This window comes from Lampetra planeri, chromosome 78 (assembly GCF_965212315.1).
Source record: "Lampetra planeri chromosome 78, kcLamPlan1.2.h2, whole genome shotgun sequence".
NCBI classification, from domain to species: domain Eukaryota; kingdom Metazoa; phylum Chordata; class Hyperoartia; order Petromyzontiformes; family Petromyzontidae; genus Lampetra; species Lampetra planeri.
Window position 1 is genome coordinate 3,227,194 of NC_136183.1, and position 16,797 is coordinate 3,243,990.

The 16,797-nt window shown below is 44.9% G+C and overlaps 1 protein-coding gene across 1 annotated transcript in view; it reads left to right on the plus strand.

The window, feature by feature from the left end:
* LOC144738214 (uncharacterized) overlaps window positions 1-16,797 on the plus strand; it is a 32,238-nt gene extending 15,441 nt beyond the window's left edge. The window contains exons 3-6 of the mRNA XM_078621211.1: window positions 915-2,700; window positions 8,973-9,065; window positions 10,799-10,993; window positions 14,812-16,797. Coding sequence (XP_078477337.1) covers window positions 943-2,700; window positions 8,973-9,065; window positions 10,799-10,993; window positions 14,812-16,467 — 3,702 coding nt within the window. The 5' untranslated portion in view covers window positions 915-942 and the 3' untranslated portion in view covers window positions 16,468-16,797. The remainder of the gene's footprint in view (window positions 1-914; window positions 2,701-8,972; window positions 9,066-10,798; window positions 10,994-14,811) is intronic.

The window sequence follows — 16,797 nt, forward strand, 5'->3', positions numbered from 1 at the left end:
CATTATTTCATTAGGCTCTCTAACACTATGTGGAAGCTGCCTGAACTTTTTTTACATAAAAAGCTGTGAGTGTCCATCGCCAAGGTCTAGTCCATTGCAAAGGTCTCCTCAAAAAAACAGGCAATAGTCTACATCATAGACTGCCAATACACTCACCGAGGTTAAGAACCAGGCTACAGTCTACATTATAGACTGCCAGTACGCTCACCAAGGCTAAGAACCAGGCTACAGTCTACATTAGTCGTTTTTTTTCTTATATTCACTTTATTTGTTTTATTATTTTCTATCTACGTGACTTTACCGAAATAACCAAAGAATATGAATTCCCGCTGTCACAAAAGTTTTAAGTCAAGATTTTCCCAGGGAGGTGATCTTTTTGTAGAACATATGCAAGGCCCCATTTCGTCATGGAATTCAACAGGTACAGAACAAGATTTTATAAGAATGTAAACGGTCAGGAAATTAACACTGCACATATTCAGCTGAAGTTATATCTGTTCATCCTCGCATTCAAGCTCATTTGAGCCTGGCTTCACACCTCTAAGTTGCAAATGAACATTAATTTATACATTTCTGCATAATACAAATAATATTCTTTTCAACAGCCTTTGCTATGTTAGCTAATTTTTCTTAAATAAATATTCCTGTCGTAGCTAGACAACCAAAATTATGTGCTTGGAGTTTTTGGTAAACATTCATTTTGAAGACACTAGGGTGTCCAGGCATATTTATGACCATTTTCCCTCTCATTGTGTGCCTTAACAGCCCTTGTGATGAATTGGGGAATCTCTTTCACTATATGATGAAAATATGAATATGTATAGATGTGTAAGTCATGTATGACTGTGTTTATATGCATTCCTCTGTGCCTCAATACTCACATAGATGGTGTGGACATGCTTTTCTGTCTGCAGCTGACCCTCGCTCTGCAGAATTGGCCTGATGGAGCAAAGGCACTCAGCACAGCTCAGTACAAGAAGGAAACAATGCGACCAGCATGTAAACATCACGGATCGTACTGGAAAATTGACACAGCACCAGAGAACACACACAGGAGAGATGCCCTTCAAGTGCAGTGTGTGTGAGAAGGCATTTTCAGATTCATCTTCTCTTAAACAACACCAGAGAACACACACAGGAGAGAAACCTTTCAAGTGCACTGTGTGTGAGAAGGCATTTGCAAAGTCATCAAATCTTCAGACTCACCAGAGAACCCACACAGGAGATAAGCCCTTCAAGTGCAGTGTGTGTGGGAAGGCATTTTTTGATTCATCTACTCTTAAACAACACCAGAGAACACACACAGGAAAGAAACCTTTCAAGTGCACTGTGTGTGAGAAGGCATTTGCACGGTCACCACATCTTCAAAGACACCAGAGAACACACACAGGAGAGAAGCATTTCAAGTGCACTGTGTGTGGGAAGGCGTTTGCACAGTCATCACATCTTCAAAGACACCAGAGAACACACACAGGAGAGAAACCCTTCAAGTGCACTGTGTGTGAGAAGGCATTTTCATGGTCATCATATCTTCAGACCCACCAGAGAACACACACAGGAGACAAACCCTTCAAGTGCAGTGTTTGTGGGAAGGCATTTTTTAATTCATCTACTCTTAAACAACACCAGAGAACACACACAGGAGAGATGCCCTTCAAGTGCAGTGTGTGTGGGAAGGAATTTTTTTATTCATCTACTCTTAAACAACACCAGAGAACACACACAGGAGAGATGCCCTTCAAGTGCAGTGTGTGTGAGAAGGCATTTTCAGATTCATCTACTCTTAAACAACACCAGAGAACACACACAGGAGAGAAACCTTTTAAGTGCACTCTGTGTGGGAAGGCATTTGCAAAGTCATCAAATCTTCAGACCCACCAGATAATACACACAGGAGATCAACCCTTCAAGTGCAGTGTGTGTGGGAAGGCATTTTTGTATTCATCTACTCTTAAACAACACCAGAGAACACACACAGGAGAGACACCTTTTAAGTGCACTCTGTGTGTTAAGGCGTTTGCAAAGTCATCAAATCGTCAGACCCATCAGAGAATACACACAGGAGATAAACCCTTCAAGTGCAGTGTGTGTGGGAAGGTATTTTCAGATTCATCTACTCTTAAACAACACCAGAGAACACACACAGGAAAGAAACCTTTCAAGTGCGCTGTGTGTGAGAAGGCGTTTGCAAAGTCATCAATTCTTAAATCACACCAGAGAACACACACAGGAGAGAAACCTTTCAAGTGTACTCTGTGTGGGAAGGTGTTTGCAAAGTCATCAAATCTTGAAAAACACCAGAGAACACACACGCATCAGAAAATCCACAAGAAGTGTAATCTGAAATCAGCTTGTGAAAGTCAAAGTGCTGCAATGACCCCATTGTTCATGAAACAAGAACCAGAAGACAACCCCAGCCTGGACACTTTGAAAGGTATCAAGGTGAAATATGAAGAGGCGAAGGTGAAATGTGAAGAAGTAACAGTGAAGAGCGTAGAAGTGAAGGTTAAATTTGAAGATGATTCAACTCCAAAATCGGACCTTCACATAGATGGAGGCAGTGTGAAGCAGGAACTAAATTCTAACTGTGAGGCAAAACGCGGCAACTCCCAGGAGTTTGTGGATGTGGAGGTGTGGGTGGACTTCTTAGACAATACAAAGTCAAATGGAGACCAGGTAGATGTGCAAGCTTCAGACAAATAAGCTCAAATGGATGCACCTCTGTCACAGGCCTTTCTAATGAATATAATGTGAAGTTGAACACTCAATTTCTAGGTTCAAACTGCAGTGTAAGAGTGGCTAGTATTTGTGAACCTGTGGGTTGGGGCGATCTCTAACCAGTAGTGACTCAAGTGTTTTGTATCATATCTCATCTTAGACACTCGATGGGTGCCCATAATGGGCATCTGCCCCTGTTTGTCTCAAGGTGACCGTTCACTGGCCTGCATGTGTATATGAGTTTGTAAGTCCGGGGCGATGATTGATATGCCAGTCGGATTTGAACCTTGAACCTCTGCAACAAATAGAGAATGTACTACTACTTGGCTTCCCTCTATGAGAGTGCTGCACATATAGGCCTAATCTCGTCAGATCAACTTCTAAATACGTTGCAACATGATGCAGTACATTTCAGTATAGTAATAAAATGTTGCCAATGTGCCCTTTGATTATTTTGAATCATAATTGAAAGAATACCTGTCTGATTTTGTACGTACATACAACATTTTGTGTATTAATGTCAAACATGGAATATGTGATGTCAGGACAAAGTATCTGTTTTGGTGGTAACCTGTACAAAAACTCATGTGAGAGCTGTTATTTTTGTGATACGGGTCAAAGGGTATTTTTGTGAATCAGGACGCATCTGACTGGGGCAACTCATTGTCTTTGATCATTCATCAGTTAAGGTATGCCACTTACAAGTTACGTATAGGAGATACATTCTCCACAAGAACAATAATAATTATTTTGTATTACGTATACATTTTGTCGAACTGAGACTTAAAATGGACCTTGCCGATGAACATCAGTTGAAGCAAGCCGGACTGTTGAGACATTGTACACCAAAACCAGTCCACAGGTGGCTTGTACTGAACACATGTGTAGTGCCATAAGAGGGGAGGGGCTGCTTGGGGCTCTGGGATCCTAGGCAGATAAGCCCTCGGCGCCAAGCGCTAGGATCCCAGGCACCCCAAACAGTTAAGCCCCTTGGCGCCACCAACGGGCGGGCTGTGCGTGCTCTGTGGGATATCTGGAGGCGCACACAACCCCACCCCTCGTTGGGGATGAGGCATAAAAGGGCAGCTCCCTGGCCGATCGGGGCCAGTTGCAGCTCAAGACCCAAGACCAGCCAGCTTAGGACCCTGGACCCCCTCGTCCCGTTTGTCCTTGTAAGGGCCGGGACGCTGTGAGGGCCAGTGGTGGGACTCTGGGACTCCCGGCTCTACGTCCTTGTAAGGGCGAGTTCCGAGGAAGCCAGAGTCCAGACCCGCACCTTGGCTGGGTCGGGTCAATTAGGGTAATTGCAGCCTGAGGACTCCAGAGCGTAGCCAGAGTAGTGTATCTAGGCTGTGTACCTAGGCTGTAGCAGAGTATCAGGACTGTTGGAGTGTTGTAATAAAGAAGATACCTCTACAAGTGTCTCCGGAACCCATTACACATGCATTCCTAAAAGGCCGTGGTATTTATAGTTTGTGTAAAACATTCCTTTGTTTCGTGTAGAGAACGTTGAATGAAAGATGTCTGCCGATCTGTTTTTTCGCAAAGAGGTACTTTAAAGAGGACATTTGAAGGCATCGTGGATTTTTGTTACAGATTTGTATTCTAGCCTAGGTTTTATTGAATTTTAACTTCTATTTAATTAAAACTTTAGATATATCTGTCTGCATTGATATCCCACCTTGCTTACCACATGTTTACTTAAATATGTAGACGCTCCCTCTGAAGACGTCACCTCAAATTAACGAGTGGGTTACGTCAGGGCCTCCCCCTCTCTCTGGCTTGTGATGTCACCAAGAGCAGAACTCGCCTCCACGGAATCTTAACGACTGCACTGTCTTGGAATGCATTTACACAGTAATCAAATCTTCACAACTGCCAGGGAACACACATTAAAAACCACTTAATGTACACTTGGAAGGCCTTTTGAATTGTCTTGAAACTGAAACACGCGTAAGGAGGTCTACAAGGAGCAGAGTCTGAGATTGACGTGTGAAATTTGAAGTTCCATAAGCCCATCTTTTGTGATTCAAGGACCCAATAAAAATGGCAGCTGGGAAACGTCACCATTCGTGAAGGTGACCTGTGAAGGCTCTAGGGTTTCACTTCCAGGTCGCTAATGGAGCCCGAGACGAATCACAGCCATTTGTGGATGTGGAGGTTTTGGAGGACTTTTCGGACAAGGTCGAGTAGAAGCAGACAGCATGTGTGACCATAAGTGTTGGGTAGACCTGTAACCAAAAGCATGAGACACGGTTTCCCAATGGTTATTTCTATTTAGTTTTTAGTTGATTTGGAATACAGTACGTATTTCAATTGTGATGTAAATTTTAGTTGACGTTTACCTAACGCCATTACTTGGGTAAGGCTTAAGTATTGAATATCGCGTTTTTAGCCGTCGCGCGGCATTTTCCAAGAACGTAACCTCCAATATTCAAGGGGCTGCTGTATTTTCTGTCAATCGAGTACAGCAGGGGAGTACGGATTTTTACTAGAAACTAGATCTCTGCTTTCTTGATGTAATTAAGGCATATGGTACCCTAAATAGGCTTGGTGTTTTGGGTTCCTTGATTTCGATGTCTCTGCCTCTGCTCACATTCGTTGAGGATTTTTATGATTTTGGGCAGGCCCATCTAAAGCTGCGTGACCAGGAGTTGGAACCATTTCCTGTTCAACTCGGCTTGTGACAGAAATTCACTCTGGCCCAATGCATTACATTTGTAATGTGAGGTTACACCTGGATAATAATGATGGGCTCTGCCGGCCTCAGCCCGCAACCAATGGGGAGTCGAGTTAGGGGCGTGGCCCTGGAGTCGTACATTAGCTTCGGGAAAGTTCCAGGGGTGTGGCTGAGGATTGGCTGCGGGGCATCACGTGGGCCAGGGATTAAAAGGAGCGGAGAATCCACGCTGGTGCTGTGGTCCGGAGCCTGCCACGTGGCGCTGTCAGCCAACAGCGTGAAGGAGCAAGGGAACTGGAGGAACGAATGTGGTGGAAGCTGTGAACGAAACTGAATAAAGAATTCTCAATTCACGATGTCGTCTCAACGGGGTTTATTCCACATTACATAGCATCTTCAATAATTATGTAGTTTGAGAAGCTCACAATGGCCATATAAATAAATTGCATTCGTTGCGGTTACAATAATACGCTTATCGATGACTGGTTATAGTTAAGGGATCATTTCCTGCTGGTCAGCCCTATTGCATCTGCTGATCTGGTAATGGCTACTCAATGAGATGGAGTTAGGGAATCTTGTTCTGATGCCTGGATAATTCCATCATGAAATGGGGCTTTGCATATGTTCCACAAAAATAAATCACCTGCTTGGGAATCTATGTCATACAACACTGCACCTGCTCAGCTCTCCATTAATAGTCAGGCAGTTCTACAAGTGGCGAATAAGTTCCCATACCTGGTTCATGTGTCGAGCAGCATTCTTTTATCAGACTGTATAACACTGTGTGGAAGCTGCCTGGACTTTTGCTGCATTCAGAGCTGTGAGTGTCCATCACCAAGATCAAGTCCATCTGAGACCATCCCTCTCCCTGCCATACTGGCATCACACCCGCCCCTCACCCTTCGTTCTGAGGATGGCGGGCGCACTGGATGTTGCCACGTAGCCATTTCAGGCTGGGCCAGACGGGGATACGTGGGTCACCCGGCCACAAGGTGCTTGTTGGCCAACACAACCCCTGGGCTGGCCCCAGGGATGATATTGTGATGCCACAGCGGCGAAGCCGCTCTGCCGGCGCCGCATCCGCGATGCCCACACCACGGAGAGGCCTGGCCGACGCTGTTCTTCGCTCACCACCCCCCACATGAACACACGCACGTACCCCCACCTAGAGCTTCGCGGGAAAGTCACCTGGCCTACAGGTTTTCACCCAGGAGCCCTTCTCGTGGGGAACCTTCTCCACGGTTTCCTGGGGCCAGGGAATTGACTGAGGCTTCCCCGAGGTTAAATGGCACTGCGGCGCCGTGAACTAACGTGAAATTACACGGTCATGACGAGGCTACTCAGCCACAGCGGTTAACACACACACAACACAGACGGGTTAGCAGGCAGGTAGGGGGCGGAGCCACGAACGGCGGGAAACCAGGGTAAGCATCTGATTGGAATGGTGGCTGATTTTTTTTTATGGCATATGTTAATGATCCACGTGCAATGTATGTGTATGTAATACTTTATCTATGTGAGGAGCGGTGGCGCAGTTATATCACTGCATTATGAATTCAACAATTAGAGTTTGATAATCGTCGACAACAAACATCATTGATAAGTGAAAGCTGAACTTATTATGGACTTCTATGTTCAATGATCCTCAATTCATTACATGGTGAAGTGAGGAAACATTAATACTGAGCAGATGAAGGCGGCCAGGCATGGTTCTGGACAGACCACCACATATTTACCATGCCAGTGTGTGACAGTGTCAAGTTTGTATCTGCTGTAAAATATATTAACTCCATTGAACACGCAGGTTAAATCAAAACATTGTTCATTTCTGTTTTCTTCTGGAACTTTTTCTAAGAATGGATAAAGTCAGGAAATTAACAGCACATTTCCAGCTGAAGTTAGATCTGTTCATCAAAGCATTCAAACTATTCTGAGCTTGGCTTCACACCTCTAAGTTGCGATTTAACATTAATACAAATAGTAATATGTTCAACATCCTTTGCTATGTTTGCTGAATTTTTATAAATATTATTTTTGTAGCCAGACAGCCAAAATTGTGTGCTTGGAGTTTTGGGTTGACATTCATTTTGAAGATACTAGGGTTTCCAGGCATATGTATGACCATTAGCCCTATCATTGTGTGCCTAAACAGCCCCTGTGATGAATTGGGGAATCTTTTTTTACTACATCATGAATATATGAAAAAGTATAGCCGTGTAAGTCATGTGTGACTGTATATTGCGCTTCCTCTGCAGAATTGGTCTGATGGAGGAAAGGCACTCAGCTCGGTACAAGGAAACAGCACGGATCGTACTGGAAATTTGACACAGCACCAGGGAACTCACACAGGAGAGAACCCCTTCAAGTGCACTGTGTGAGAAGAAATTAGCATGTTTATCAGTTATTCAGAGCCACCAGAGAACACACCGAAAAAATTGCCCTTCAAGTGCAGTGTGTGTGGCAAAGCATTTTCAGTTTCATCTGCTCTTAATAAACACCAGAGAACACACACAGGAGAGAAACCCTTCAAGTGCAATCTTAGACGTGGTTTAGTTGTAATGTATTGAAGGTGGAGGGGTTACCAGCCCCTCACACCCATCCAGAGCCCCCATTTAGCTGATGTGGTAGCTACGAATGCCACGAGGGGAAAGGCTAATCGGAATTGGCCCTCCCCCCACAGCACTTTCCACAGTTACAAGAACAACAACCGCCATTCGCCACTAAGTGGCGGTGACGTCACCATGGCGTTTGTGCCAGGCCATGTGCACGGGATAGACCCAGGTGCCATGGGTCGACTGACTCCGTTGACTGGCCAATGCACCACCTGTACCCCCGACTGTGCCAACACACAGTGTACACGCACACACACAGTGTGTACACATACACATTGTATACACAGTGTACACACACACAGTGTACACATACACACAGTTTGTACACACAGTGTACACACACACAGTTTGTACACACACACAGTTTGTACACACACACAGTTTGTACACACACACAGTTTGTACACACAGCGTACACACACAGTGTACACGCACACACACAAGTGTGTACACATACACATTGCATACACTGTACACACACACAGTGTACACACACAATAATGTTCACGTTGTTGTTGAGCTCACGCACCCAAGGGGTCTCTGTTCAAGAGAGGCAACAATATAAATGTAATTAAATAAACTTAAACTCTAACCCTGATCTCGTTCTCTGACGTCACCACTCATTAACTTGGCGTGAGACGCCAGGGAGAGCCGTTCTCCGCTAGTGACGTCATGTCACCAAGGTATTCAACTCCCCAACCCCCCCATCTACCGCGCTTTTGAGCGTGACGTCACGTCTAGTTGGTCACTGTCGATTTCGGTTCCAGTAAAAATCCTTTTTTGGGAAAAGCCACGCCCAGTCTCTGGCGGTTCATTAACATAATTTATTCAGGAATACCGTCGCTAGTTCATTGCAACGGGTTTACCAGCCAAGCCCAATCACCCCACATGGGCCCGGCTTATTAACATAATTTATTCAATTACACCCCTGCTTGTTGGGGGAGGGGATTGTGTGATGAACTCCGCTAGTGACGTCATGTCACCTCCTGCTGCCGCGTGACGTCACGATATATCCGGAAGCTGCTGCACCGTGCGCGCGCTCACTGAAATCCGAGGTGAGAAGTTCACATCGTGGTTGTTGTTGTGGTCGTGGTTGTTGTTGTTTACCCAGGTAGTGCCTCGCTCCGTGTCTCTCGTAGGGATATCAATTGAGTACCAGCGAGTATGGAATCGATGTCCAGGCTGGAACATTACAACGCGGGGCCTTGCCTCCTGACCTCGCCTGATTGCATTTGCTTTAATTCTCTGCTTAAGTTTAATTTGTCTTCATCTGGCTCACTACTTTGAAACTTTGTTTCTTTTAAGTATTTCTACAGTTTTTTTTTATATCTTACCAAGGGCAAGCCCACTTCAGCTGCTATACCGCTCTTGTTTTCAGAAGCGACCTTCCCACAACAAAGTGGCTTATCAACGTGTGGAAATGTCTGTCGGTCAAATACTCTAAACGCGTGGTGATGTTGACTCTAAACGTGGAGGGGAAAACCCTGAGGATCCGGAGGAAAATCCACGCGACCACTGGGAGAGAGACACGCAAATTCCAAATATACAGGAGGGGTCGCGATCGAACCCACCACCTCCTGTATTCCAAGAGAGGCAGTTAACATCTCCCAGCCACCATGGTGCTCACTCGAGTACATGACCACAATGAGTCTCAGCACTCTAATTCAGGAGCGTTCTGCCGAGTTGGTTTTGCTGATACACCCTTTAGACCGATGAACAACTATTTTTATGATAATTGTTTTTTTACCCTTTTATCTGGCAACAAAACCGACTCCTTTTTTTTACGAGGAATCATGTTTGCATAGACCACAATACCTGCAGTAATAATGCAAACAAAAAACACAACTCTGATAATGTATGCACTGTCCTTGAAGTTGGTCCACACCCGAGACAGTTTTCCTTAGAGCCTAGTCTCTCTCTCTGATGGTGCATTGTCTTTGAGTTGTGCGCCTTTTGGCGTCATCTGGTCCAACACCATGTGAGACTCGGCTCTAAGGAAAGCTGTCTCGGGTGTGGACCAATCTACTTTAAGGACAGTGCATACATTATCAGAGTTATGTTTTTTGTTTGCATATGACTTAAGGTATTGTGGTCTATGCAAACATGACTCCTCGTAAAAAAAGGTGTCAGTTTTGTTGCCAGATAAAAGGGTAAAAAAAAACAATTATATTTTTTAATGGCAAATGAGATTCCAATGGTGTAAACTATTTTTATATTACCAATCAAGGCTCACAGAGCTGTTAGATCTTTTGTCAGAAGCCACCTGGCCATAGATGATAGCTCAACGAAATGGCTTTTCACGTGGAAGATTGTAGCAGCCAAATAATCTAAATGCATGTTACTAAATGTGGAGGGGAAAATCGAAGGACCCAGAGAAAAAAGAATCCGAGTGAGCGAGTGTACTCATTTGTGTTAGTATACTCCGTGAGCGTACTCTGCGTGCGTGAGTTCGATTCCAACCCTGACGCATTTATAATTGCAGTTTACATTTTTTATTTTTTTCTCTCTCCCCGTAGTGGCATTGATTTTTCTCCACATTTAGAAACATGCATTTTGAAAATTTTGCTGCAAAACATTTCCATATTATAAGCCACTAAGTTGAGCTATTATTTGTGTCCAGGTCGATTCTGAAAAAGCTATGCAGCTCAGTGGGCCTCACCTGGTAAAATAGTAATAATGTACTGTGAGGGTTTTCCAATTTAATTTTTTATTTAGCAGTTAAAGATTATTTTTCAGGAGGGCCCTGCATTGGACTGTTTGACCACCACCAAATAGGTTTTGAGTTTAGGTTTGGGAGAAAAACGGAAAACCCAGTGGAACACCAATGCCGACGGTGACGGCCGACGCCAGGATAGCGGCCACGGGCTCGAAGCGAGGGCAACCCGGCTCTTGTCCCAAGAAAGGAATCCGCTCCCCGCTGCCCTCCACGGTGGCGCATCGCCGGCGGGGCTGCATGCTGAGCCCCAACTTTTCCAGAAGATCGGTACCTGCAATACACTCGTGGCATAACACGCTCGACACGTATAACTCCTGGTTACACACCTGGTGTCCGAGGCGACCCTTAAGGGTGACCCTCCCCAGCAGTCCCATCCCACTTCCACTTGCAGTGTGCAGCGCACGATCCGGGGCCTGTAGGCGGCCCACTTCAACCCCGACCACGCTGCAGTGTGTTGCACTCACGAGTGACGTTACCGCCCCCGTGTCCATCAGAATCTGGGTACGCCGCCTGTTCACCTGCCCTTCCACGAGCGACGTGGCCCCCATTATTCCTGCCACCAGCTCCCGCAGCCAGTCACCCGCAGTCGCCGCATTCTGGGGTGTTGTTGTCGGCATCTGCGTGGGGGTCACTCGCTCACCATTATCACGACAGTTTATTTGTGTTGGGACCACGTCGATTGCACCCCTCTGTGGTCCCCTCTTTAGGGAGGCCTTGGTGTTTAACCCTGGTGCTTCTCTCGCGCGGGCGATCTGGGGACAGTTTCTCACGAGATGCCCCCATTTGTCGGATAGATAGCACGCACGTGGAAGGGCGGTGGCTCCATAAGAGGCCCCTTGTCCACTCCCCCTTACCCTCCAAGTGCTCATTTGTTCGAGTTCTGCCTCTTATTGAGATACTCGCCTGGTTAGCCCCCCGACCATGGAGCGCAGCCCTCCCACCTCGGACTGGACTATCTCCGCTGTGGACTGCAGCTTGGTCACATTCTTGGGTTACCTTCCCGCATTCTTGGGTTACCTCCTCACGTACTTGGGTCGCATGGCCTGTGATATCTCCTATGCCGGTCTGTATCCCTACCACCCATCCTGGGGTTGTCTCGCGGGGTCCCGGAGGCTCCCTCGTCCCCCCCCCTCACCTCCCCCTCTGAAAGAAGACTTGCAATGGTTATATCCCGTCCCAGCCGTCGGAATTCCACACGCTCGCGAGCAAATCTCTCACACACACATGTGCGCGTGCTCGGCAAGGGTGTTAAATGGGGGATATGGGCAGTTCGCATCTGGCTGCCACCCTGTTGTGCTTGTCAGATAATGCTGAACTTTCTCGGTGGCGAGGTCATCTATGAACTCGGCAGTGTATCCCAGGCGTGCGCTCTGTGTTAGCAAGCGTGATTTATTTTCGTGCGCGCTCACTGAGATCCGAAGTGAGAAGTTCACATCGTGGTTATTGTTGTCGTGGTGGTAGTTGTTGTTTACCCAGGTAGAGTCTCGCTCCTTCTCTGTCTTGTAGGGAGGCCGCTTTGGATTGCACTACTCTTCGATTTCACATTAACATGCTAATTTATTACATTAACATCACTAGCCCCGGCCACTTCTTTATGACCCTTGGGCTACACCCATTTAAAACCTTTTAAAACAGTCTGCCTCAGCTGCAGACCATGAATTTTCTATCAGAGTGTTTTTGTTTGCATTCTGACCACAAGTATTGTGGTTAATGCACACATGATTCTTTGTAAAAGGTTTCAGTTTGGTGTTTTAACATCTTAACACCTGTTTTGTTGCCAGAAAAACGGGGAAAACCTGTTCTCATATTTTGGTACTGGCAAAGGTCCCATGATGAAATATTGCAGTATATTAGAGGTGAGCCGTGCGTGTGCAGAGAGGACAGTAAGGAGCCGGAAGTGAATGAATTTTGTGGCAAAAATGCAGGCCTGATAATATGTAAGGATAATGTGGTAAATGAGAAAAAATATAGCAGCAGCGGGGTGTTGGAGTGTGCAGGTGTTACAGGTGTTGAAGGTGAACAGGTAAGCTAAAAATTGCGTGAAAACATAATAACTTACCCTTGAGTACACATGGAAAATTTGGGGTGTGTAGGTTTCATAGTGTTGGCGCAATTTGGTTCTCAAAAAAACACAGGAAGTCTGCTTTATTTATATACATTTATACTCATCTTGGAATGTTTTGTATACGGTTTCTCGACGTTTATTTCAGTAATTTAGTTTATTGGGAATACAGTACAGTACTTATTTAAATTGTGATGTATATTTTATATGCCGTTTACCTAACCCCATTATTTAGGTAAGGATTAAATATTTAATGGGCATTTTAGCTTTCGCACGGCACTTTCCAATAATGTAACCTCCGCGCTATTCAAGGGGCTGCTGTATTTTCTGTCCATCAGCTATAGCACAGGAGTACGGATTTTCAGCAGAAACTAGATCTCTGCTTTCTTGGTGTAATTACGGCCTATAATACCATAAAGAGGCTTGGGGTTTTGGATTATTTTTTGTTTTAGATATCTCTGCCTCTGCTCACATTCGTTGAGGATTTTTATGATTTTAGGCAGGCCCGTCTAAAGCTGTGTGACCAGGAGTCGGATCCCTTTCCTGTTCAACATGGCTTGTGGCCGAAATTCCCTCTGGCCCCATGCATTACATTACGTAGCATTTTCAAATAATGATGTGTTTTGAGAAGCTCACAATGGCCCAATAAAAAATTGCATTTCATACAGTAACAATGATATGCTATTCGCTGCCTGGCTGAAGTCAAGGGATTGTCCCCTGCTGGTCAACTTTGTTACGCATGTTGATGATCTGGTCATGGCTACTCAATGATATTGAGTTGGAGAATTTTGTTCTGTACCTGGAGAATTCCATAACGAAATGGGGCCTTGCATATGTTCTACAAACATATCACCTCCCTGGGAAAATCTTGACCAAAAGCTTTCGTAACTGCAGGAATTCATATTCTTTGGGTCTTTCGATTAAGTGACGTGACTTTACCGAAAGACCCAAAGAACACCTCCCTGGGAATTTAATGTCATACAACACTGCACCTGCTCAGCTCTCCATGAATAATCAGGTCGTTCTACACGTGGTGGAGGAGCTCCTATACCTGGTTAATGTGTTCACGACCAGCTCTGGTTTGGCATCCAAAGTCTCACTTCAAATTAGTCTAGCAGCATTCTTTCATTAGGCTCTGTAACACTATGTGGAAGCTGCCTGGACTTTTTTACATACAAAGCTGAGTGTCCATCGCCAAGGTCTAGTCCATTGCAAAGGTCTAGTCCATTGCAAAGGTCTCGTCAAAAAAACAGGCAATAGTCTACATTATAGACTGCCAGTACGCTCACCAAGGTTAAGAACCAGGCTACAGTCTACATTAGTTGTTTTTTTTCTTCTATTCACTTTATTTGTATTATTATTTTCTATCTACGTGACTTTACCGAAATAACCAAAGAATATGAATTCCCGCTATCACAAAAGTTTTAAGTCAAGATTTTCCCACGGAGGTGATCTTTTTGTAGAACATATGCAAGGCCCCATTTCGTCATGGAATTCAACAGGTACAGAACAAGATTTTATAATAATGGAAACAGTCAGGAAATTAACACTGCACATATGCAGCTGAAGTTAGATCTGTTCATCCTTGCATTCAAGCTCATCTGAGCCTGGCTTCACACCTCTAAGTTGCAAATGAACATTAATTTATACATTTCTGCATAATACAAATAATATTTTTTTCAACAGCCTTTGCTATGTTAGCAAATTTTTCTTAAATAAATATTCCTGTCGTAGCTAGACAACCGAAATTGTGTGCTTGGAGTTTTTGGTAAGCATTCCTTTTGAAGACACGAGGGTGTCCAGGCATATTCATGACCATTGGCCCTCTCATTGTGTGCCTTAACAGCTCGCGTGATGAATTGGGGAATTATTTTCACTATATCATGAAAATATGAATAAGTATAGATGTGTATGTCATGTGTGACTGTGTATATGCATTCCTCTGTGCCTTGATACTAACGTAGATGGTGTGGATATGTTTTTCTGTCTGCAGCTGACGCTTCCTCTGACTCTTCCTCTGCAGAATTGGTCTGATGGAGCAAAGGGACTCGGTACAAGAAGGAAACAATGCGACCAGTATGCAGACAGCACGGATCGTACTGGAAGTTTGACACAGCACCAGAGAACTCACACAGGAGAGAAACCATTCAAGTGCACTGTGTGTAACAAGGCATATGCACAGTCATCAACTCTTCAGATCCACCAGAGAACACACACAGAAGAGAAACCTTTCAAGTGCAGTTTGTGTGTAAAGGTATTTTTAGGTTCATCTCCTCTGAAACGACACCAGAAAACACACAGGGGAGAGAAACCCTTCAGGTGCCTTTTGTGCAATAAAGCATTTGCAAAGTCATCATATCTTCAAACACACCAAAGAACACACACGGGAGAGAACCCCTTCAAGTGCATTGTGTGTGAAAATGCATTTGCAAAGTCAAAACTTCTTAAGAGACACCAGAGAACACACACAGGAGAGAAACCCTTCAAGTGCACTGTGTGTGAGAAGGCATTTACAGAGTCATCACTTCTTAAAATACACCAGACAACGCACACCGGAGAGAACCCCTTGAAGTGCACTGTGTGTGAGAAGGCATTTTCAACGTTATCACATCTGAAAACACACCAGAGAATGCACACAGGAGAGATCCCCTTCAAGTGCACTGTGTGTGGAAGTGCATTTGCATGGTCATCAGATCTTAAAATACACCAGAGAACGCACACAGGAGAGAAACCCTTCAAGTGCACTGTGTGTGAGAATGCATTTGCAGAGTCATCAAATATTAAAATACACCAGAGAATGCACACAGGAGAGAAACCCTTCAAGTGCAGTGTGTGTGAGAAGGCATTTGCAACGTTATCAAATCTTAAGCGCCACCAGAGAGCACACACAGAAGATAAACCCTTCAAGTGCACTGTGTGTGAGAAGGCATTTGCAACGTCATCAAATCTTCAGAGCCACCAGAGAACGCACACGGGAGCTAAACCCTTCAAGTGCACTCTGTGTGAGAAGACATTTGCACGGTCATCACATCTTCACGACCACGAAAGAACACACACAGGACAGAAACCCTTCAGGTGCACTATGTGTGAGAAGGCATTTGCACAGTCATCACATCTTCAGAGCCACCAGAGAACACACACAGGAGAGAAACCCTTCAAGTGCACTGTGTGTGGGAAGGCATTTGCACAGTCATCACATCTTCAGAGCCACCAGAGAACACACACAGAGAAACCCTTCAATTGCACTCTGTGCAGGAAGGCATTTGCAACGTTATCAAATCTTCAAAGACACCAGAGAACACACAGGCATCAGATGATCCTCAAGGAGCGGAGTCTGAAATCGGCTTGTGTAAATCCAAGTGCTGCAATGAGCCCATCCCTGCTGAAAAAAGAACCAGAATTTAATTCTAGCTTGGACGCAATAAAATGTGTCAAGGTGGATTTTGAAGAGGTGAAATGTGAAGAAGTGATGGTGAAGAGCGAAGAAGCGATGGTAAAATGTGAAGATGAAGATTCAACTCCAAAATCGGACCTTCACATCGATGGAGGCAACGTGAGGCAGGAGGAGAATTCTGACTGTGAGGCAGAGCGAGGCAACTCCCAGGAGTTTGTGGAAGTGGAGGTGTGGGTGGACTTCTTAGACAATACTAAGTCAAATGGAGACCCGGTAGATGTGTAAGCTTGAGACAATGAAGCTCCAAAAGATGCACCTTTGTCACAGGCCTTTAATTAAAATAACGTGAAGTTGCACACTCAATTCCTAGGTTCAACCTGCAGAGTAAGAGCAGCCAGTATTTGCGGACCTGTGGGTTGGGTAGATCTCTAACCAGGAGCCAGAGCCAATAAGCTCCGAAGCATTCTCTATGTTATACTATGTTATAATAATTTTAGCATTTGTATGGTGCTTGCTTAATCGCCTCAGCAACTCAGTTGTGTTGTATCATCTCATCACAAACACTCGAAGAGTATGTTGTATATATGCCTTTTCCATAAAATTATATCGAGTGAT